The sequence below is a fragment of the Schistocerca gregaria genome, chromosome 6, assembly GCF_023897955.1.
Source record: "Schistocerca gregaria isolate iqSchGreg1 chromosome 6, iqSchGreg1.2, whole genome shotgun sequence".
In the NCBI taxonomy this organism is placed as follows: domain Eukaryota; kingdom Metazoa; phylum Arthropoda; class Insecta; order Orthoptera; family Acrididae; genus Schistocerca; species Schistocerca gregaria.
In genome coordinates, this window is record NC_064925.1 from 275556483 (window position 1) to 275582237 (window position 25755).

The 25755-nt window shown below is 38.7% G+C and overlaps 1 protein-coding gene across 2 annotated transcripts in view; it reads right to left on the reverse strand.

The window, feature by feature from the left end:
* The window catches only part of LOC126278030 (nidogen), a 297135-nt gene that overhangs the window by 27336 nt on the left and 244044 nt on the right, over positions 1-25755 (reverse strand). For both annotated transcript variants that reach the window (XM_049977764.1, XM_049977762.1), the window contains 4 exons: positions 20352-20569; positions 9056-9212; positions 8249-8377; positions 6719-6829 (listed from right to left, as the gene is read on the reverse strand). In XM_049977764.1, coding sequence (XP_049833721.1) covers positions 6719-6829; positions 8249-8377; positions 9056-9212; positions 20352-20569 — 615 coding nt within the window. The remainder of the gene's footprint in view (positions 1-6718; positions 6830-8248; positions 8378-9055; positions 9213-20351; positions 20570-25755) is intronic.

Sequence of the window (25755 nt, forward strand, 5' to 3'; positions counted from 1 at the left end):
AACCATACGCGACAGGAACAGAAAAGGGAGGTAATGACAGTGGCACGTAAATTGCCCTCCGCCACACACCGTTGGGTGGCTTGCGGAGTATGAACGTAGATGTAGATGTAGAGGCAATCTGGCCCACAACTGTTGTAACTGATCCTTGATATCCTGGATACCGGCGCTGTGACTGAGTTGATATCTGAACTGGTCGCACACATGTTCTATTTGGGCATAAAAAATGGTTCAAATGGCTCTGAGCACTATGGGACTCAACTGCTGTGGTCATTAGTCCCCTAGAACTTAGAACTACTTAAACCTAACTAACCTAAGGACATCCCACACATCCATGCCCGAGGCAGGATTCGAACCTGCGACCGTAGCAGTCACACGGTTCCGGATTGCGCGCCTAGAACCGCGAGACCACCGCGGCCGGCTATTTGGGCATATCTGGGGATTTGCTGGCCATGGGTGGACTTCATCATAATGCAGACAGTTCATAGAGACATGTGGTATGTGTAGACATGCATTGTCCTGTAATGAAATGACACTGCAATACTGTCACATGATAGGTAACGTAACAGGGTGTATACATTGACATGGAAAAAAATTCCTGGGTTTTTTCCGGATCTCCTGATTAAAAATAGATTTTCTCCTGGATAAAAATATACTTTTCTGTAGTAAGTGACAGTATACTTTCCATCAAACTGTAAACCTTATCAATCCTTTGAATGGATATGGTTTTATACAGCAGCGTAGAATTTCTCGGTACTTTAGAAAACGAAACTCAGGGGAGTAAAACACGTTTTAAAAAGAACTTTAATGTGCAGCAACATGTACGCTGTTTATTTTTGTATTACGAAAGTATAAATTCGAATTCCACCAACAGGAAAAGTTAATTATTTAAGTTAATATACTTATTGTTGCTACAAGAAAAACAAAGCTTTTGCATGTAATATTTGTCTCAAAGGTTAATAAGCTACAAGAGAAGCTAAGCTTTTGCATATAATGTTGATCTGTTTAGCGCATGTTACACTTTAAGATACATCACACAAATACACCAGTAAAATTTTTAATACCAACATAAATCTATGATCTTCTAAATGGCTTGTCATCAATGGGTTGATTTTTAAATGAAAACAAACGCTCTGTGATTTAAGAAATTCATCATACATTCTCACACATAGTTCATCTTGCATAAAAGTAAATTTCCTTTGAAAATAACACTTTTTGAATCACAATTCGCAATATTATCCCTCAACCTGTTAGAAATAGATTCATTTCAGCAATTGCCAGAGAGCGCCAGATAAGAGGCACCACCGCACTTGCACAGCTATGGTGATGTAGGAAGCCCGTATGTTCATACGCGTAAAATATTAAAAGATCTTACTTACATTAGGCCTATGTCATAAAAGAAACAAGACATCAGAAAATACTCTAAGAGCATCAGAATTTTGTGAACCACACTGAAATAAGTAGTTCATGTTAAATCACACATGTATATGTCCAGATTCCCATTGACATAGGCCTCGACCTGATATTAAGCTTTTTGGTGTGGTTTCCGGGATGTAAATTTTCTTGGAGTACCAGTTCTTCTTCACAGATGAATGGAAAAACTAGTAGAAGCCAACCTCGGGGAAGATCAGTTTGGATTCCGTAGAAACACTTGAACACGTGAGGCAATATTGACCTTACGACTTATCTTAGAAGAAAGATTAAGGAAAGGCAAACCTACGTTTCTAGCATTTGTAGACTTAGAGAAAGCTTTTGACAATGTTGACTGGAATACTCTCTTCCAAATTCTTAAGGTGGCAGGGGTAAAATACAGGGAGCAAAAGGCTATTTACAATTTGTACAGAAACCAGATGGCAGTTATAAGAGTCGAGGGAAATGAAAGGAAAGCAGTGGTTGGGAAAGGAGTAAGACAGGGTTGTAGCCTCTCCCTGATGTTATTCAATCTGTATATTGAGCAAGCAGTAAAGGAAACAAAAGAAAAATTTGGAGTAGGTATTAAAATCCATGGAGGAGAAATAAAAACTTTGAGGTTCGCCGATGACATTGTAATTTTGTCAGAGACAGCAAAGGACTTGAAAGAACAGTTGAATGGAATCGACGGTGTCTTGAAAGGAGGATATAAGATGAACATCGACAAAAGCAAAACAGGAATAATGGAATGTGGTCGAATTAAGTCGGGTGATGCTGAGGGAATTAGATTAGGAAATGAGACACTTAAAGTAGTAAAGAAGTTTTGCTATTTGGGGAGCAAAATAACTGATGATGGTCGAAGTAGAGAGGATATAAAATGTAGACTGGCAATGGCAAGGAAAGCGTTTCTGAAGAAGAGAAATTTGTTAACATCAAGTATAGATTTAAGTGTCAGGAAGTCATTTCTGAAAGTATTTGTATGGAGTGTAGCCATGTATGGAAGTGAAACATGGACGATAAATAGTTTGGACAAGAAGAGAATAGAAGCTTTCAAAATGTGGTGCTACAGAAGAATGCTGAAGATTAGATGGGTAGATCACATAACTAATGAGGATGTATTGAATCGGATTGGGAAGAAGAGAAGTTTGTGGCACAACTTGACCAGAAGAAGCGATCGGTTGGTAGGACATATTCTGAGGCATCAAGGGATCACCAATTTAGCATTGGAGGGCAGCGTGGACGGTAAAAATCGTAGAGGGAGACCAAGAGATGAATACAATAAGCATATTCAGAAGGATGTAGGTTGCAGTAGGTACTGGGAGATGAAGAAGCTTGCACAGGATAGAGGAGCATGGAGAGCTGCATCAAACCAGTCTCAGGACTGAAGACCACAACAACAACAACCAGTGCTGTATTATCTCATCTGTTTATTATGGCATAATGCCATACGTGCCAGAAGACGAAAACATGAACTTGAACACAGTGAACAGTTGAAACTAGCAAATAGTGTGGAATTAAACACTTTGTTTCAAATAAATTAACTTCCTCAGCAGGAAAGTTTAATAAAAGCCAAAATCCTTTAGCAAACTGACAAAAATAACTTCAGTGTTGTGCAAGGTGCTTAATGCTTGACTGTCAAAAAGGTGGAAATGAAATAAAATCTGAAACTAATAACATTTTTTAGCCTTCTGTAATTATGTGAATGTATTTTAATTCATTCAATAGCTCCCAGCCACAGAAATCTGTTTTGTTTTCATTTGACGTGAGAGCAGTAAATGAAGAGGAAACAGAAAAATCACTAAATGTAAACATGGGCCACGTGAAGACTACCCACCCCTCCCACTAACTCAGACTGCTCTGTGCATCAGAACGCCAAAAATTAAAAAAAAAAAAAAAGACTTTTCAAAAATAAGTTCGTTCTGTAGCGCACATCTTTCTTAAGAGTCATACATGAAACATATATCTTCGAGGAAATGTAAGACATGTTATTTGGTCTTAAGTGTGCCGAAGTGCAGTGCCACACCTCTTCAGACAATGTTCTTATACTGCACGTTACTGTATTTCGCTCTGTGGAACTCAAACATGTATATTTCGTAATGGATTCCATCAAACTATTTCAGGACAGTGGAAATTAAAATGTCCTGAGTTGCCTCTCCTGTTCCCAGTTGGCCGGTTTGATATCCTGCCCCTCCCTTTTTTTTTTTTTTTTTTTTTTAAATCTAATCTTGCTATAGCTTTACATGGCATGCTTTCCTTTTTGCGAAAGAACTATTACCTCATCAAAGTTCGTCAAACAGTTTGCTACATGAAAAATCAAAATGTTGTTGTCTAATACTGAAAAAGCTGTTAATACAAACAATACCCAAGACTAGTGTGGTTTATAGATCTGATTATGTCTATTTTGTCACTTTGTGCTGGATAAAACAAAATAGGCCTTTCTAATATTGCAGCAATTGCAACACACACCAAATAAGCGAGACTGTTTTGGCAATAATGATCCTTTTTGTAGTGCAACAATATAATTCATGAAGTACCAATATTAAATACCTATTTGGCCTACTACAATGAAAAAGTTTTATGTTAGGAAATAGTTTCACATTTCATTCATATGCTCTCATGTACAAGGTCGAAAAGTGGTAGAACGAAATTTTTGTATACATTTGGAATAGTCATATTCTTCTATAATTTGTGTGATGTCCCCGTTTCTTCTCCTTCCTCATTCTAAGAAACAATCTTGTCATCACTGATGATGATGATGATGATGTCATGTGACTAGAGCCTCCCGTCGGGTAGACCGTTCGCCTGGTGCAAGTCTTTCGATTTCACGCCAGTTCGGCGACTTGCACGTCAATGGGGATGAAATGATGATGATTAGGACAACACAACACCCAGTCCCTGAGTGGAGAAAATCTCCGACCCAGCCGGGAATCGAAACCGGGCCCTTAGGTTTGACATTCTGTCAGTCTGACTACTCAGCTACCGGGAGCGGACTTGTCATCACTAATTCTATGACTATTCCTACCACCATCAAAACTCATTCACCAGTTACCTTCACTAGCCATGCCACAACCACCGGTTTAGTTATCCAGCGATTATTCTCTGGTTAGGCATTATTACGTGTTTGTACAATGCGTTTTCTGTGCTACTCCCAGAATGGAACTTAAGCAGCTGATAGATGAGGACTACAACCAGCCTTGTCTAGTGTACTGAGTGTAGTGATCTGGCCAAAAATTTTCTGTTCAAATTTCACTTTCTTGGATACACCGAGAAGATAATACATAATCTTTCTTACCTGTTATTCCTGTTAGTCATTTCTTTCCACTCTGGTAGTCTGAATCTATGGATTATTGCTAGTAATTATGACAACGCTGAACATTTGCAAACTGAATCAACCACGTAAACAAGCAGCAGTTGGCATTCACCAGTTCGGCTTTATTCCTTTCAGCTCGTATAGCCCTGTCCCATTTTGTCTGCAGTAAAGTTCATTTCTAGATGCGATGAGGATTCCCCTGGCGGAGACATCATGTACACTATGCATGCATTCAAAAATAAACTTATCATTCATTCAGAAATAAACTTATAATGTGCTCAAAAATGTCCAAAAACCAGCAGGTTTGTGTTTCAAAGTCATATGAATAATCGATAGACCGATGTGCGCTGGATGCTAGGTGCTTTGTGAACCAAGGTTATTTTCCTCAAGGATATGAATTTGCCCCCTCCCCCTGAAATTGCCACATGGCTCAGATACCCCGGTTTGCCATCCAGCCAGATCCGGGCCTGCTGTGCACGCATGAATCTGGCAGTTTGGGCAAGCCAGTAAAATTTTCCGGGTACCCCATGTCGCTGTTTGCTGCTACTGCTGCTTACACAGCCAGTGGCCACATTTCAGTAGCCAGAAGCGGGAGAAAGTACTACTCATATGCGACTCAACTGCGCGTGCGCATGAGCCCGCTCGCAACTGCTTACAAAATGTAAACAGTTGTGACGTCATGCTCATCGGGGGCAATTTGTTGTTATGAAGCATTGCATAGTCTTCCTAAAGTCTTTGACATATTTTTCTGTTGGCAGATGCTTGTATTTGCACTGTGTTATTTTATATGCCACATTTCCTTTGCAATTTAAGTTTTATTTTTGTTTTTTCTCTCGTTCATGTTTTAATGCTGCAGTATTTGTCCGCAGTCGCGGGATGTAGTAATATCCTTTGTTAGAGTATTGGTCCTTACTGGTCAAAATTACAAAAATTTAACTGAAAACTAAAACAACAAAAAATTACCAGAATTCTAAAAAATTCCCAGGTTTTTCCCAGTTTTCTCCCGGATGAAAAAATTCCCAGGTTTTTCCCGGATCTCCCAGTTGTTCCGGGTCGTATACACCCTGTATAATGATGCAGAGTGTCTGTGATGTACCACTGTGCCCTCAGAGTCACTAGCAGCCATGATCTGAAGTCATAATCAATGGCTTCCCACACCGAGGTGCCAGGAATAACATTACAATGCCTCTGTAAACGTTGGAGAATAGGACCTCTTCCCAGGTCATCACGATAAACACTGATGGTGGTCATTTGGGGTAGTGCAGAAATGCAGTTCATTGCTGAACACAATGTGATGCCATTCATCAGCAGTCCATGCGTTGCAATCATGGCACTGCTTGAATCAAACTGTTTGTGTTGTGGTGTTAATCACAACCTACACATGGGACAATATCATACTGATAGGGATGATGCTAGCCTCTGACCAATGGTGCAGGATGACACAGTGTTGCAGGGAGTCCATTCATTCCTTGTTCTTGTATGGCAAATGCAGATGCACATGTGAAGGGCCTGTGATGTGCTTGGTGCACAATAAAGTGATTCTCCCTCTTGGTGATCAGACATGGTTGACCCCGATAACAACATTGATGACAAACATGCCTGCTGTCATGTCCCCATGTAGGCCAACATCAGGCCACTATTGCATCCGAATGCCCCACAAATCTGGATACTGCATGATTTGTCCAGCAGGCCAAATTGAAGTCCCTTTCAAACTCTATCCAGTGCTTATAATGCTGTCTCACAAGTGTACACAGCATCTCCATATCTTTCACAGTGATCATTGAATATCTGATGTTGTTCATGTCCCTTATATACCCTACCAGGTCTGGTAATGGTACATGTCACAGAATTGCCACTCTAACTACTTACATACCGGCCAATGGTGTGTAAATGTACAATGTTACACTGACATCTGAGGACGTATTCTGGATGCTTCATCTTCTTTGTCATGGAGTGTATTTACAATACTGTCCGATAAATCAAAATAAACAAAAATCTTACCTGTGCTGATGAAAATAGTGCTATTGCTGCCATTATAGTTTGAGCTTTTGATTCTTTTCCCTGTTATGTCACTCCAGTACACACGGCCTTCTTCACAGTCAATGTCAATACCTAAAATTAAACAACAGAATTAAGGATTACAAAAATTTCCAAGTTTCAGGAAATTACTCACAGATTTAAACAATATAGTGTCAGACTATGCTAAATACTGGGCAAACTAATTAATGCCTTCTTTTAAAATAAAATCATATACACTGTTTCACTTACTATATATTGACTGTAGAACATTTATGATGGTACTCATAACTTTCTCCCAAGAAAGAACCAAAAAAGTTATAATCTATACTGTCATACAAATCATAGTTTAAAATAGTTACTACAAATCTCAGAAAGCTCCAGACCAATTTACTTCAAATTCTTGCAGGATACTTTAACAAATGTGTAGTTGGACAGAGGCTGCATATTTTTTTTGTAGTTAGACAGATGCTGCATATTTTAAACATACAGTATATTGTGTGTAAATATATATGTAACACACAAGGAGGAAACATTGTTGGTAAGAATCTTGAAAAGTTCTTTACATATTTATTTCAATTTTCTCACGATACCCTAATACAATTTGGACAGCCATAGACTACATATTTTTAAAAAAATATATGTAGTATATAATTATATATGTGGTGCAATAGCCAACATTGTTGACAAAAATTTTGACATGCTCTCCATCGATTTACTTCAAATTTTTTGGACAATACTTTAATAAGCATTCAGATGAACATAGGCTGTATATTTTTTAAGCAACACTGTATAGGTTTTCTGATAAAAACTGGCTGCAAGGAAAAAATGTGGTGCTGTGAAAATGTATGATTTACTTTTCTTTTTAGCACTGAATTTTAACAAAAACATCATGACATTTAAACCATAGGCAAATTGTTTCTTCTGTATATATTCTTTCTCCTTCTACATAATTTTAAAATGAAAGTTTGCAAGCACAACAATGTTCTGCTTCATTTTATTCCTTGCAGTAGATATTAACAGAAAACACATGTGAAATACTGTCATTAAAGCTACTATCCTCACATATCCAGCAGCTGGAGAGGTCTCTTCATACCCTGTAGACCAGTGATCGCAACTGGTTTACCCATTCATTTTAAGTGACTCCAGTCAAGGTATCCTTTGCAACACCGACAAACAAGACTCAGAATCAGAAAGAGGGGGGATAAAGAGGTTGGCTAAGAGGTGGCATGAAATTAATATAGAGAGGGGGAAAGGGGAAAGGGATAGGGAGAGGATGACACAGAGATGGAGGAGGAAGTGATGGACAGAGAGAGGATGCAGGAGGAGAAGATGGACCAAAGAGAGTGGGCAGTGGTGGGGTGGTTCTGTAGTAGTATAATGTAAAATACCACTGCCACCACACCAGCAGCAGCCTCACCACCACCAGCACCACCACCACCACCACCATCACGACTACTACTACTACTAATAATAATAATAATAATACTAATAATAATAATAATAATTTCTTACCTATTGCCATTTGATAATACTGATAGAAAATAAAGTTTCCTGGATCCTTCCTTGAAGGTTTAAATGGTACTCGCATCATAGCCATGCCACGATTCAAAAGAAGAAAATTTCCTTCGTGTTTTGATATACCTGTAAACAGAAAAAAAATGTATTTATGTAACAATATATGCTGCATCTTTCTTCCATTCCTTTCCATCACACTCTACCTTCATTTTAAAACTCTCCTGGTATTTCCACTGACATTGTCTATCAAGTTACAATGGCTGGATATAAAAGTACCGAATGCTCAAGATATGATCTACTTAAGTTGTTCTGATGTAAAAGTTTTCTCTTCTTTCTAAATTAATACTCATTTTTCGTCTTTGTCTTTGGGTTTAAGTTTTTTTTATGCAGAAATTTCAGTTATATGTAAATCACGATATCAGATCAGTGTTTTTCCCTGCTTCTTTTTGTGTTTCACTACATACTTTACTATTTTCGACTGTAAAATGATTATAAGTAGTCCCCGTACAGAATCTCAAACATCCATTGTATTTAAAGGTGTGTGTGAACAATAACTGACTTAATTATATCCATTACATTTCTAGTTTGTGTGGTTCTTTCTAGAAATTTTCCATGTGTCAGGATTCTATTATCAATTATGCTTGAGGACGATATAAATATTGATACTGCAGCAGCATTTAATAAAGAAACACAGTAATAAGTGGAAGATAATATCTGTCAAACATTATGTATAGGCTGTTAACCACTTGATCAAAATTTAAAAGTCAACATTGATTAATTGGAACAAACAAAGATGAAACATACGTCTGCAGAATGCACCATTTCCACGAAAGCCAGGATTACATTGGCAAATGTAGCTGCCTGTAGCATCTGCAACACATGTAGCATCCCGGCTGCATAGTTCTGGATTGGTGATACATGTTATTTCAGGTACACATGTGTAACCATCACCACGCATTCCCTACAAAATAAAGATGTTTGTTATCATATACTGTGATTTCAAGACAGAAAGAAAGCATCCATGATTATAACAATTTCATTTCTTAAAATCTCTGAATTATTAGGCGCTTATAGATGATATGGTACCTTGGACTGTTTCAGAAATTCATTGTGACACAGTGTTTCAAAGTCATTTGAAGGAAAACATTGTGTAAATGAAGGGAAACAACAGAATTTATTGCTTCTTGTGTTTGTGATTATTTTATGTAATCAATTTTACAAAACTACCAGGACTTGAAGAAAAGGATAAGAGTATAACTGCTTGGAATAGCAATCTACATCTACATGACTACTCTGCAATTCACATTTAAGTGCTTGGCAGAGGGTTCATCGAACCACAATCATACTATCTCTCTACCATTCAACTCCCTAGCAGCGCGCGGGAAAAACGAACACCTAAACCTTTCTGTTCGAGCTCTGATTTCTCGTATTTTATTTTCATGATCATTCCTACCTATGTAGGTTGGGCTCAACAAAATATTTCCGCATTCGGAAGAGAAAGTTGGTGACTGAAATTTCATAAAAAGATCTCGCCGCGACGAAAAACGTCTTTGCTGTAATGACTTCCATCCCAATATGTGTATCATATCTGCCACACTCTCTCCCCTAATATGTGATAATACAAAATGAGCTGCCATTTTTTGCACTCTTTTGATGTCCTCCGTCAATCCCACCTGGTAAGGATCCCACACCGCGCAGCAATATTCTAACAGAGGACGAACGAGTGCAGTGTAAGCTGTCTCTTCAGTGGACTTGTTGCATCTTCTAAGTGTCCTGCCAATGAAACGCAACCTTTGGCTTGCCTTCCCCACAATATTATCTATGTAGTCTTTACAACAATATTTGAAGAATAGTAGTAATGCCATGAAAAATAATAATATTCAAATAAATATAATATACTCTGCAAACCACTGTGAAGTACATGGCAGATGTTACCACACATTACGGATTTTTTCTGTTCCAATTAAGGACAGAGTACAGGAAGTGTAACTGCTTAAATGCCCCTGCAAATACTGTAATCTGTAAAGTTGTGTCTCCACAGCTTCCATGGGAACCGTACGTAAGAGGTTGCAGTTTATTTGTAGGTGTCTCCCTTAATAACGTTCCCTGAACTTTGTAAATAGGCTTTTGAAGGACAACTGGAGGCTATCTTCGAGTGTCTGCCAGTTCAGTTTTTGCAGCATTTCTGTGGCACACCCCTATGAGTCAAACAAACCTACAGTCTGTTCACAAGAAGAAGAACTAATTCTGAGGAGGTTGGGGAGTGGAGGTAGCAAGTTTTACATTCCACCTCCCAGCACTGCTGAATGGTGACGGGCAGTGAGTGGAGGACAAGCCACACATAGGTCCTGCACTACTCACACATTAATTTATGCTCTAAGCGGCATCGACAGTGCCATCTAATGGCCATGGTACCGTATTACAAGGTTAATTGATTGGTTGATTTGAGAGAGGGGCACAAAACAGTGAGGTCATTGGTCCCATCAAATTAGGGAAGGATAGGGAAGTGAATCAGCTGTGACCTTTCAAAGGAACCATCCCGGAATTTGCCTTAAGTGATTTAGGGAAATCAGGGAAAACTTAAATCAGGATGGCTGGACGAGGCTTTGAACCATCATCCTCCCAAATGCCCGTTTGCAACTGCTGTGTATTGCACATCTGCGAAAATAAAAACTGCAATGGGGGCACAACAAAAGCTTACAGGAATTGTTGGTTTCATGTTGAATAATGGTGCTTGTTGTTATTAATTCTGTATCAGTACTCATAGACAAATTTAAATTAAAAGCAGCCAGTAGTAAAACTAACATTGTGGCAATAGACAGAATTATTAAAATTTTCAATATTTATTGTCAAATGTAACACTGAATTGTGACTGCACATAAATCACTCATAATCAGTCTCATTATATTTCTCATCTGTGAAAGATTCGTTTTTGAAGTTGCTACTGTCCAATTCAGCAGTATTAATAACAATTTCATCTACTGTGAGTCGATGACACTGTCTTGTCTCCAGTAATCTTCCAGTTGTTGGCCCTTCCTGCAGTGCCCTTCCTAGTCATCAACAGTTACTAACAGAAGGGACTCGCTGGAAATTTTAAACAGATTGTCACTGAACATGTCTCCTGAAATGTTGCTCTTCCTGAATAGCCTATTGACTTTTGCCCATGCCAGTTCCACTGCACTTGAATTGCAGCAACTGGACAACAGTGTGACTTATTTCTTTTGCCATTACATCAATCCCATATTTCTTTTTTAAAAGCAGATCTGTGTTCTTGAATTAAAGAGAACAGAGCCTGTTGCCCATACTCTTTGCCTTTAAATATGTCTGCTTGTGTCTGTGTATGTATGGATGGATATGTGTGTGTGTGTGTGAGAGTGTGTGTGTGTGTGTGTGTGTGTGTGTGTGTGCGCGCGCGCGCGAGTATATACCTATCCTTTTTTCCCCCTAAGGTAAGTCTTTCCACTCCCAGGATTGGAATGACTCCTTACCCTCTCCCTTAAAACCCACATTCTTTCATCTTTCCTTTTCCTTCCCTCTTTCCTGACGAAGCAAGTGCCGGCAGACAGGCACAATGAACAAAAAACACAAACACAAACACACACACAGAATTACGAGCTTTCGCAACCGGTGGCTGCTTCGTCACGAAAGAGGGAAGGAAAAGGAAAGATGAAAGGATGTGAGTTTTAAGGAAGAGGGTAAGGAGTCATTTCAATCCCGGGAGCAGAAAGACTTACCTTAGGGGGAAAAAAGGATAGGTATATACTCGCGCGCACACACACACACACACACACACACACACACACACACACACACACACACACACACACACACACACATATCCATCCATACATACACAGACACAAGCCATACATACACAGACACAAGCAGACATGAGTGAAAGGAGAAGTAATGTTATTTATAGTTTTGGTTCTTACAAATATTTGGCTGTTTGTGTGTGCACATGTGTGTGTGTGTGTGTGTGTGTGTGTGTGTGTGTGTGTGTGTGTGTGTGTGGGCGCGCGCATGTCTGCTTGCGTCTGTGCACGTATGGCTGGATATGTGCGTGTGCGCGAGTATACATCTATCCCTCCCTCCCCCGAAGGTAAGTCCCTCAGCTCCCGGGACCGGAACGACTCCCCACCCTCCCCCCCAAAAAAGCTTGACACAAGAATTGGACCATCTTAAGATTGTGTTCAAGCAGAATGGCTATACAGATAAACAAATCCGTCGTGCTTTCCAGTTTGGACCTTCGCCTGAACCACCAGAAGATACCTGCAAATCAGTAGCTTTTCTGCCTTTTGCTGGGAGCATTTCCTCGAAGATAGGAAGGATTCTGAAAAGATATCACATCAAAAGTATTTTTCGTCCACCAGCCAAGATTAGAGCGCTCCTTGGCTCTGTTAAGGATGACTTGGGTTTGAGGAAGCCCGGTGTTTACAAGATCCCTTGCCACTGTGGAAAGGCTGATATTGGTCAGACAATCCGGACCATTCAGGAGCGATGTGTTGAGCATCAGTGGCACACAAGGCTGCTTCAACCTGAGAAGTCTGCAGTGGCGGAACACTGTCTCACCGAGGGACACAGAATACTATATGACGAGACACAAATGGTTGCCCCTGCAGCTCGCTATTGGGACTGTATTTTAAAAGAATCCATAGAGATTCGGTTATCTGACAATCTTATTAATAGAGACAAGGGTTTTCTTTTAAGTAAGATTTGAGACCCAGTGTTATCTGACATTAAAAAGCAACGGTCTGTGGTTCTATCATCGGATTAAAAATTTAATTATTTTTATTTTTGACAGCGATATCTCGATTTCGCCTGTTTCCATCACTGGCAGCAGGGTATGTCTACTGCACTAGAGGGCAGTTACGGCACATTCTTGCGCAGGCGTTGTGGGTCTTCTGCAGCCTATATAGGGGCCACCTCTTGCGCTGGGAAGTCAGTTCCGGCGAGATCGTGCACCAGCACTCTCACCTGAAGATGGCAGCCAGTTGGACCGCAGAAATATTGTGTCATGAAGATGTTTTGATCCGGCTGCATACCCGAGAAGAATTTACAAAGCGGGAAAGCGCCGGTAGACAGGCACAATACAATAACACACAAACACATACACTTCCTTAAAACCCACATCCTTTCGTCTTTCCCTCTCCTTCCCTCTTTCCTGATGAAGCAACCATTGGTTGCGAAAGCTTGAATTTTGTGTGTATGTTTGTGTTTGTTTGTGTGTCTACCAACCTGCCAGCACTTTCATTTGGTAAGTCACATCTTCTATTTTTTTGTTTTTGTTTTTTTGGCTTCCACATGAGGGCCCATCAGGATTAATGAGTGCAGGATTTGATAACACCTGGGTTCCTAAATTATGGAACAGCATATGTGGTTTCAAAAAGCCTCATTTTAAGGGAAACAGTACTAGGAATTCCTATAATCAATAATGTGTTTAAAAAAACCACAAGCAAAATTACCACTTTAAAGTAATTCAGACAAAGGGGAAGAAAACTTCAAAGCATTGTTGAACTGAACTTTTTACTGGGAGTTTCTGGTAATATCCCAGGATTATCTTTACAAAATTTCTGATTTCTTCTCACAGTGCTGGAACTTGCTCCTGCGTATGTCACTGTTTATCACATTGGCTGAGAGTGAGTGTGAAGCAACTCCTTATTTTTGATCTCCTGCTTGCAAAGATTTATTATTTTTCTTGTTGCACTCCATAAAATGCTACTGCTTGCCCTTCTCCAACGAGTATCTGATACTGCCTGTGATGTGCCAGAAACCAATTTGTCATTCACCAGTTATATAGATGTATTAATTTGCACCACAACACAACATATCACAACAATCACTTTGCAATAGCTACAGACATGAGGTTCTGTATTAGATAGCCAAGGTTGGCAGTGGACAGACACAAAACATGAGCAGGTGAATGTCAATCAACTTCTGCCAATTCAGAATTGGGGAGCCCTCATTCTTCTCTTCATGAATGGACTACATGACCATTCAAGCCATTCTTCTTGGTGTATGTTCAGTATACCTCATTTACGTTACTTTTATGGATTGCATACACTTAAACAGTATTCAAATATGGGATGCACAAGTGATTTTTAAGCAGTCTCCTTTGCAGACTGGCCGAATTTTTGAAGTATCCTGCCAATGAACCAAAGTATGCCACCTTCATTACTTACAGATGAGCCTATGTGATCATTCCATTTGATTTGTCTACAAATTATTACACCCACATATTTGCATGACTTGACTGATTCCAATTGTGACTCAATGTTGTTGTAGTTATAGGATGCTAGGTTTTCTTGTCTGGTGCCTAATTTTTCACTTCTTAACATTTAAAGCTGGTTGCTAACCATTGCTCCAACTTAAAGTCTTTTCAAGAATGACTGAATATTCAGCTTCTTCAGGCAGTACTTCATGAAAGAAAACTGCAAAACATCTGAGGTTACTATTAATACCATCGGTCAGGTCAATAATGTAAACATGAACAAGAAGGGTCCAAAGATAACCCCTGCAACACACCTGAAGCTACTTCTACTTCTGAGGATGATTCTCCACGCAAGATAATATGTGATTCTCCATCCAAGATAGCATGCTGTGTCCTCTCTAACACAAAAACTTCAGCCCAATCACAAATTTAGTTTGAACTTGTCTTAACTTTTGGTAAAAACATTGCTGTGGATTAGATCAAATGCTTTTTTTTAAGTCACAAAATATTGCATCCTCCTGACTGCTCCATGGCTTTCAGGGTATTGTGAGAAAAGAGCAATTTGAGTTTCAAACAAGCAGTATCTTCAGTATCCAAGCTTGATGCAATGGAGGTCATTCTGTTTGAGACACATAATTATGTCTGAGTTCAGAATCTTCCTATACCTGGAACGCTGAAATGTGTTGCTTCAAGATCACTTGACAACCCCTTAAACTTGGCAGTATGACTGATAAACAAATGAATAACTTGAGGTGCTTTTGAACCTGTTACAGAAAAGCAACTAAGCTGGTTTTGACTCTGTCAAGTTGCTTCTGATACATAAATGTTATGTGGTTAATGTGCACTGCCTGCTTCTACACAGTTGTGTTGTGTTACCGCTTCAAAGACAGGTTTTGGTAATTAAAAAATTTCACTAAAAAGTTCTCATTCACCAAGTGATGCTATGGAGGACATGTGAGCATTCTTATGAGCAAGAAAAAGAATATGTTTCAGTTCATGGGCATCCATCAATTCCTGGTGATGAAGTTTTAAAATGTAGCTCAAAGACTCTAGGACTGTAATGAGGCAAAGCATGCTCTGTCATAACTTATGAGATACTATAGTAAACCATGTGGAACAAAGCCCCTGTGGGGAAAACAGTGTTTTCTTAATTACCCTAGGCAAGAAAAAAAGGCAACCTTATCCAGTTACAGATCTCGATTCATTCTAAACTGAGGGCAGTTCGTAGGCACAGTTATGGGTATTATAGCATGATATAATACCCCAGAATAGCAATGCTGGTGATTTCTTTATAAGAATATGAACTTTTCCTAGGTGGGGAAAACATCACTTAAAATTATGTTTAAAAGTATGGACTTCGGTTTTAAAAAGTTAAAACACACGATAACAGCTACTCAAAAAAGTTCCAGTGATTGCAGCATGTAGTATCTTCTTACATAAAATTATAGAGAAGGATAGCCATTCAATTATATGGTTAGATGAAACCTTGGTCAACAATGGAGAAGCAGTTGATGAATGCTGGACAGATAATATGGTGAATAGTGGCAGCCATCAGCCAACAGGAAGAGAAGCCAGATTAATTGTGGACTATGCAGGTTCTTCAAATGTTCTTGGGCGTGAAGGACTTTTACTTTTAAGATCAAGAAAAAAGTGTGACATTTGTTATGATATGGACAACCCACAATTTCTAAAGTGATTTAAAAATTTGTTGTTCCGGTTTAGCGTTCCAGCAGTATTTGTAATGGATAATTCACTTTACCATTCAGTGGCATTAGGCAAAACTCCTACAACTAGTGACTGCAAAGAAATTGTGGTGCTGTGATTGCTGCCAAGACACTTTGGTGTGGACATGAATAAGACAACACTGGTGTTATAGCTACTTGTGGAGCAAAATAAGCCTGTGATGCTTATGTGAGTTGAAGATGAATTTGCAAGGGAACAGTGTCATATGGTAATTAGGCTACTGCCTTATCACTGACATTTCAACCCAATTGAATTGGTTTAGAATGATGTTAAGACTTACATTAGAAATAATAACAAGTCTATTACCATAACAGAAGTGGAAACACCATTACATCATGTTTTGCTACTGCGGACGACACCTCATCAAGGAAGAAAGTAGACCGTGTTGGTAAGCTTACTATAGAAGCACAGATTATAGATGGTCTTATAAATGAGAATGAGATACTAATGGTTTCTCTTGATGATGATGATGATGATGATGATGATGATACTTTTGCTGCTGATCTGAATGACAGTGATGATGGAGAACTGGATGGAATTGTGACATGAATGAAAATGTGTCCATAATTAATCCTTTCAACCTGCAACAGAGTATGCACCAGTTTCATTCTACAGCTGTTGATAGTATCTTCTTTGTTATGATTCAGTTTGCATTGTTACATGATATTTTGTATGCAGCTATAATGGTAACAATTTGGAACAACTTCTCATAGATACTGTCATTAACGTCAATTGGTATTTATTGATTTCATGGTTTTATACATTTTGAAACACTCTCTGTAGTTATTTTCTATATTGTCACAGACATGTTCTTTATTATACTTTATTATATAAGCAACAGCTTATATACGCAGTGATTGTAAAGTAAATTTACAAAAAATAGATAGGAGCTACCAGCTTAGGGTGTGGGCAGTGGAGGCTATTGCAATGTTGCAATTTCATTATAGCCAACTACACAAGCTGTTACGTGACACATTTTCAGTGGCCTTTGTATAGGATTCTACAGTATGTGGATATAAATGAGATTGGATGATAGCTTTGTGGATCTCTTCTGTTAGCTTTTTTGTACAGGGATATGATTATAATTTCTTCCAATCACAGGGCACAGTATTTTATTCAAGGAATCTACCGTACATTATGATTAAATTGGGGCTAACTCAGCAGCAATTCCTGATTAGAATCTGACAAGGACTCCATGATGCCCTGGAACTTGGTTTAATTTTAATCATTTCTCAAGGCCATTGACACTAATATTGATACCACTCATCTTTGCAGAGTGCCGGAAGTAAACCGGAGAAGCTCTTCATTATTTTCCTTAGTATAGGAATACAGTGGAACCTTGCATAGCATGCATAGTTCATTCCAGAATCTTACTCATAGTGCAAAACATTTGAAACTGAAACAAATTATCCCGTATAAATTAATGTAAAATACAATAATGCATTCCACACAGAAAAATTACTAAAAGTTTTGTTTTATTCATGCCATTTATCCAAAGAAAATTATACATACAGTATTATGTACTTCATTATTCACAATACATTACTAATTCTTTTTTACTAGGAAACTCTCTATAGTCATTTGTTTCTGCCGACATCTTAACACTTGGTAAAAATGCGACACATCGTTATCATCAAATAGATTTGTAGTGTGCATAATCCCTGCATTTTTAGGTTGATGAAGCAACTAATTCCTATGCTTCAAGCATTTCTCTTATTGTGCCAGGCAATTGATGCTTTGCTGTTACCACCGCTTCCTCTGAACAACTCCTCTCCACATTTTCCTCTTGTGAAACACAGTGCGGCTTCACAAGCTCGTCAGTTGTCATTTCTTGGCTATGATCTTCCGCAAGCTGATTGCTATCATCATTGACACTTCTAGTCCCATGCTCTTCATCAAAGACACAGTCTTGTTGGCTACAGGCTCCACAGGTAGTGACTGATATGCCTCAGAGTCAAATTTGACAACACACTCCGGCCAAAGCTTCTTCCCAGCAGAAGAATTATTGTATGTTCCCCTCTTGCATGTGAACGACTAGTGATGACACACTAATTCGCTATCACCTGTTATGCAAATTGTGTACTATTGGAAGTGCTTGTTAAGTGAGTTTCCACTGTATCTGCATACAGAATTCTGTATCTCAACTTTTGCTTTTCTGCCCTCAATTCTAGTTCCTGTCTCATCCATGAGGGCTGAACACAAACGTTTTTTGCCACTGAGGGCCCTTAATGTGACATGTTTTACATTTTGACACACTACCACATGAACATTAACTAATGTCCAAGCACACAGAATAGGATATCAGTTAATGTGTGTTTCCCAAAGAGTTTTTAAGTAATAGAACTCAGTACATTGTCCTGAATGGCAAATAAGGTTATCATCTTCAGTGACACTGGAAAGTGTGGCAGGACTGCTCTTGTTCTCTATAGACATAAACAAACTAATGTATAGGGCAAGCAGCAATCTGCATCTGTTTGCCAATGATGCTGTAGTGTATAGGGAAATATCACACCAGGAAACTGTAGGAGGATACAAGCTCACTTAGACAGAATTTCTCTTTGGTGTGATGAATGCAGCTTGCTCTAAATGGCAAAAAATGTAAATTAAAGCAGATGAGTTGGCATAACAATTCTGTGATGCTCAAATACAGTATCAGTTATGTGCTGCTTGACACAGTCATGCTGATTAAATATCTAGACATGTTGCAAAGTGACATGGAACTGAATGTGCACGTAAGCTCAAGTTGTAGGGAAGCCACATAATTTACTTTGCTTTGTTGGAAGAATTCTAGAAAAAAGGAACTCATCTGTAAAGGATACCAGGTACAGAACATTATGTAACCCATTCTTGAAAACCACTAAAGCATTTGGAATCCCCACCAAGTTGGATTAAGGGAGGACATCAAAACAATTCAGAGGTTTGCTGCTAGAAGTGTCACTTGTAGTTTCAGTCAACATTGTGGAAATGCTCCATGAACTCAAATGGGAAAACGTAAATGGAAGAAGACATTCTTCTTTTGAAACTCTATCAAGGAAGTTTAGAGAACCAGCATTCACAACAGGCTGCAAAACGATTTTATTGGCGCCAATGTACATCTTGATTAAGGACTGAGGAGACAAAAAGAAGTCTCTGCTCATACAAACACAGACAGTCATTTTTTCCTTACTCCAGTGCAACAGGAAAGGGAGTAACTGGCGGTGGCCCAAGGTACTCTCAACCATTCACTGTACAGTGGCTTGAGAGATAAGTCTGTAATGTAGATGGAGACTACAATTTATTTTGGTTTTATGGGACATGTAAGATTCTTCAGAAACACCACATAAAAACATTTATACTGTTATTTATAATACATGACATGCATGAAAGAGCAAGTGAACCTGATACATAAAATAATTTTCTCGCTGTAAGAGTAGAGAAAATTGAAGGACTAAAATTATACTGTAAACTTATATATGGACTGTTTTAATCTGAAGGACAGGTCCCTTTTTTTAGACAAAAATGTATTAATGACTCTCTGTCTCTCTTCAAGTAACAAATATGGAAAATTTGAAAATATTCCACAATTCAACATGTAGCATATTCCAAATCAGTACAGGACTCACATGGTGAAATGCGGCTCTGAAACTCCTGAGTTTGAAAAATATCAAAAGGAAAATTAACTTATGCTAACCATGAAATTATGAGACAGAATAGATGACCTGTACTCAATCTCCTGAAGACGAAATTCTTAGAACTTCCAACAGACACATTTCAAAGAACAAGAGACTATCACAGCTTTTGGAAATACTGCTTCCTCCCTTGTGGAGGAAAGAGGATTTGGAGATGGTTTGTTTTAAAGGGAGGCTGGGTCACTCAGACCTCCAGGATGAGAGGGACCCAGTTGTTGGGAGGAAAAGGGAAGACAAAGATGAAAAGGGTGACACAAGAGACATCTGACCAAGAAAATTAATTGACTGCTGACTACTGGTTACCCCCACAGTATCCTCCTATTGACTATCTCCAACTTGTCATTGAGAATGCCAACATTTTCTCTATAACTTGCCAAAGTGCAGCACATGGATGGCCAGCACATGCATGCCTATTTATTTAACTATTTAAAAGCCAGTTTTAAAATTACATAAAATCACTTTTGTCTGCATCACCTACCTGTCTGCACTTGCAGCGGTATCCTGCTGATGCCTGGTCGTAAGAGCAGTCAGCTCCTATGCCGCAGTTGTTGAGGATGTTACATCCAAGTGGTTCAGGCTGGCAGTCTGTGCCGTCACCCACAAAGCCAGCACTACAACGACATCGGTATTCACCAAGATCACCATCAAACACACATCGTGCATTGTAATGACATGCCTCCTCACATTCATCACCACCTGTAACATACTACTGTAGTTACATAAATGAAAATAATAAATTTGAGAAAATATAAGGTAATTGGATAGATAAAAAATCTAGTCTATAATAGGTATTACAGTTTCCAAGCTTCTTCTGGCAGAAAGATTGAAGGGGAAGGAGGGGGGATGAAGGAAAAGACTGATGAGGCTTAGGAAAGCTTTTCCTCCTCATCCTGTCTGGTAAGTTTCCCCTGATGTGGGGCTCTGTATGACTTTTCCAAACTCTACCCCTTCTCCTAAACCTCACCAGTGCTTTTCCTTCACCTCTCTTCCTTCCTCCTCAACCCTTCTTCCAGATGGAACCACTGGCTTTGAAAGCTTGGAAACTTGAATGCCTTTCTATGTGTGTTCTCCTGCCAATGTCTGGTGAGTAGATTTTTTATGTACCCAGTTACGTTATACTGCTGTAGTCAGTAACTAATCTATCAGCTTTATGCACATAATGCAGTGGAGAAATTCAAAATTTTGATTATACACACTGACAGAAAAAAATTGCAACACCAAGAATGAGTTGTGTGACATAAATGACACTGGTAGTCATGTTTCTGCATCTGAAAGGTGATGGCTATTCAGATTTCACATCAGTCGCTTAAGGGTGAGGATGCAAATCAGATTTGTTTAAATACACACTGAAATGGTTTTGAGTATTTTTTACCTTTGAGACTGGATGTGGTGAACTGATGTTCATCAAGAATGCCTTTAAGGTGGCAAAGACACCATTATCAACACCTCACTGAGTTTGAATGAGGTCATGTAACAGAGGGCTACAAGAAGCTGGATGCACTTTCAGTGGTACTGCAGAAAGACTTTGCACAAATGTAACTACTGTACATGACTGCTGTCAGCAGGTCACGAGAAGAATGGTCACAAGAAGACTGGGCTCCAGATGGCCACGTGGCTCTACAAAGAGGGCAGACCATCTTGGTCGATGTATGGCTCTATTGCATCATACAGAATCAGCAGAAGCAATTTGAGCAGCAGTTGGCACCACAGTAACACAAGGAACTGTTACAAATTGGTTACTTCAAGGACAGCTCCAAGACAGATGCCTTGTAGCATGCATTCCTGTGACCCCAAACCTTCACCATTTGTGACTTCAGTGATGTCAAGCAAGAGCTTGTTGGAGGGCAGGGTGGATGTTTGTTGGGTTTTCTGATGAAAGCTGGTTCTGTCTCGCCTTTGTTGGTGGTTGTTGGGATGTTGAAAGGGGGGACTAAACAGCTAAGGTCATCAGTCCCCCTGTCTCACCTTTGATGGCCATGTGTTGGTTAGAAGGAGGCCATCTGAGGACCTGCAGCCAACCTGTCTCTGTGCTCTGTGTGATACACACAATGTACCTAAACCTGGAGTTATCATCTGGGGTGCAGTTTTGTATGACAGCAGGAGCACTCTTGTTGTTATCCCATGCACTCTGACTGCAAAATTATACATCAATCTGGTGATTCAACCTGCTGTGCTGCCATTCATGAACAACACTCCAGGGGGTGTTTTTGAACAGGATAGCACTCGTCCACATATTGCTGTTGTAACCCACATGCTCTACACAGTGTTGACATGTTGCCTTGGCCTGTTCAGTCAGTAGATCTGTCTCCAGTTGAGCACATATGGGATATCATCAGACGATATCTCCAATGTCATCATCCACAAACAGCATTAATCATCCCTGTACTGACTGACCAAGTGCAACAGACATGGAACTCCATCCCAACCCAAACCGAAATCTGGCACCTTTAAACCCAATGCATGCAAGTTTGCATGCTTGCATTCAACATTCTAGCAGTTACACCAGCTATCAATGCACTGGCATTTATGATTTGCAATGGCTTATCTTGTGCTTACATTAACCTGTGACCTTGCAAAGTTAATCACTTTAAAATGTTACAGACATGAATATATTCCTAAAATTTTATTACTCTACATTAATTATTTTTTGATGTTGCAACTTTTCTGTCAGTGTATTTTCATTTTGATCACAATTAAATTGAATTTCTATAGTTTTTTTACGGTATTACAACTGGCAATTTAAAATCAAAATGAAGGTGTTTTTAACTTTGAAAAATATCAGCTCTGTCACTTTGGCAGTTGGTAAATACACTCTTCTTCTATTTGAGATAGAACTGAATATTGTGCATAATTTACAAGAGCTTGTGGCTGTTACATATCTAAATAATTTTCTTTATAGAATAATAGTTATTCTCAAGCTACAAAATTAAAAATTTGATTCATGTAATAACACACAAAAAATTAGCAATATGAAATCAAAAATGTACACATATCAAATTAAGTTAAGGTGACAAAGAGAGAGACAAGTCAAGGGAGAAAGTAACATTAAACACAGCATTTAGTTTTTCTTTCTATTCTTTTTAACCATCAGTTAGTCTCTTTGATAAGTTTTCTATTATCTGCAGTATTTGTCATCTTTCCATACATTTATCCACATTTTCTTTAAAATTCCTCAGAAGAAATCACTAATTTCAAAATTTATACTCACATTAACTGTTGTTACAAGAAGTCACACGACATGCTAGACTATTCCAGTTGCTATGGTGACAGTCACAATCTTCCACCAACACAACAGATATTTCTAACATATTTGTGTGTGTGTGTGTGTGTGCACGCGCGCGTGCGCGCACGCACGTGTCCTCGCACATGCATCACAGCTATTTGACTTTCTCAGAGTTCTCTCCATCCTTATTCATGAACCCCTTGTTCTAGACCAAATGGTCTACATTAGAACATGATGAGACAATAATTGAACAATTAATATTACAATGATATTGAAGTGTAAGCACCAAATAACTTAAACTATGTGATGCTACAACTATGGTACAGAATGAATAAATCTTAATGATGAGGAACTAGCAATGTTATGAATATCTTTGCCACCAATTGATGTAGTATTAAGTTTTCATCAGGTGAGAACCTGCAGCTGTCAAGTACTTTACAATATGCATTTTAACTATCAGCTGTTTTATTTAACCTATATACCATCTACTGGTTTTTGTAATAGACAATTATCACTGGAAGTAAGGTAAAACAGAATATCTAAAAACATATCCCAGTTTTCTTTTAAGCTGATATGACATCAAGGTTGTCACAATGAAACCACACAAGAATGAAACAAATGTGAATGGGCCAGTGTTATGTTTGTTTCAGTCTTTTATTGTACACTACCTATTTGACTTGAAGCAGTGCAAGATATGATTGTTAGTATTTCCAGGAAAGGTTATGATAGTTGTTTGGGTGGTTTCACTGTGGTAACCCTGATGTTGTATCAGCTTAAAAAGAAAATGGGATGCGTTTTTAACTGATCAGTTTTATCTCGCATCCAGTGATGATGGTCTATGACTGAAATCAGGAGATGATATATAGGTTAAATAAAACAGCTGATGGTTACAATGCATTTTCTAAAGTGATAAAGTATTTTGTTCTATATAAATATAGCACAGTTCTGGCAGAATGTAATAATTTAGAAGAAAAGGAGACCCATCATCAAATCACAGAACTGTTGAGTTGTGGACAGGCACATAAAAAAACAAGGGAAACTTTGCTAGCTTTAGGAAACAACCCAACCAAATCCTTCTCCAGGGCTTTGATTGTACATCATTATTTAAGTGGTATTTCATCACCTGTCAAACTTAAATAAAATCCTCATCCACCCCTGTGCCATTCCGACTCACAGTCCTTTGCAACACGGTTCATATTCCTGTCAAAGACTAAGGTGCAACATGTGCCAAATTCACCCACCCAAGCACATCCTACTCCATTCCAGTCACAGACATTTCCTATACTGTCAGGGGCAGGGAACCTGAGAAAGCATCCATGTCATATAACAGCTCTGGTGCAACTTCCGCAAAGCATTTTGTGTGGGCATGACCAACAACCAGCTGTCAACCAGAATGAATGGCCACTGCCAATCTGTGCCTAATAACAAAGTTGACCACCCAGTGGCATAACATACTGGTGAGTACATGTTGTAATGCTGGTGAGTACATGTTGAGTTTCAATGGCTACTACACAACCCACACCACCTGGCTCCTTCCCTTTAGCACCACCTTTTCTGGAATACATAGACAGGAATAATCCTTGCAACATACCTTTTACCTTCACTATCCTGTCTTCAATCTCCATTACTCTACTGAATCACTGTCCCTCTACCCTCTGCACAACAGTTTTCCCTTCCTCTGCCCTCTCACCCTCTCCTAGTCCACATCATCTTCATTGTGTGCCACAATTCACCAGCTGTGGTACCCATCTGTTACGGGCAACGTGTGTCCTAAATTATTTACACTGTTTCTATATAACTTTTTTTCTACCTTTATTTGATTGAACTTTGATTCTGAACACTTGTAAACACTATATGTGATTTTGAAATTTTGATGGTTCAGGACAATGAGTAATGATAACCCAAAAACTAACACAGAAATCATACTATGAGAATGTTATAATGAGTTTAATTTATGTTTGAAAGCTCTTTTATCTTATCCGATGTCATAATTATAAGTTGTCTGAATATAATACCTTGTTTAAAAATGAGATTACACTGCTTAGAACAGATTCTATTGAATATAAGATGTGGAGAGTTAAGGCCACATCAAGTCATGTGGTGCCATGGCAAGACACTGAACTCACATTCAGGAGGACGGTGGTTCAAACCCTTGTCTGGCCATCTAGATTTTGACCCTTGATAATTTACCTAAATGGCTTAGGGCAAATACCAAAGTAGTTCCATGGACATTGATTATTTCCTTCCCCAGCCTTTCCTATTCAAAACTTATGCTCCATCTCCAATGACCTTATCATCAATGGGACATTAAAAACTAGCCTGATTTCCTTTTCTTTTCGTAACAGAGCCAACTGTAAGAGTTAGTGAATAAATTTCATACTTTCCTCTATAAACTGTCATAATTATTACTTCTGTACACCACTGCTTCTATCATGCAGTTCTGTACAAAATCAAAATGTTGTTCTATGATAAACAACACTTCAAACATTAACTTTTGAAAAAATTGTGGACTGGAAACAAGATATGATTTTTCAACCACATATTTCAGGTAGCTTTTTATTTATGAGTTAGTAAGGAAAATCAAACAATGTCTTAGAAAAATGATGGTAAAATGAGATTGGAATTATAACTAATGCATAACAAATTGTTTCATAAATAC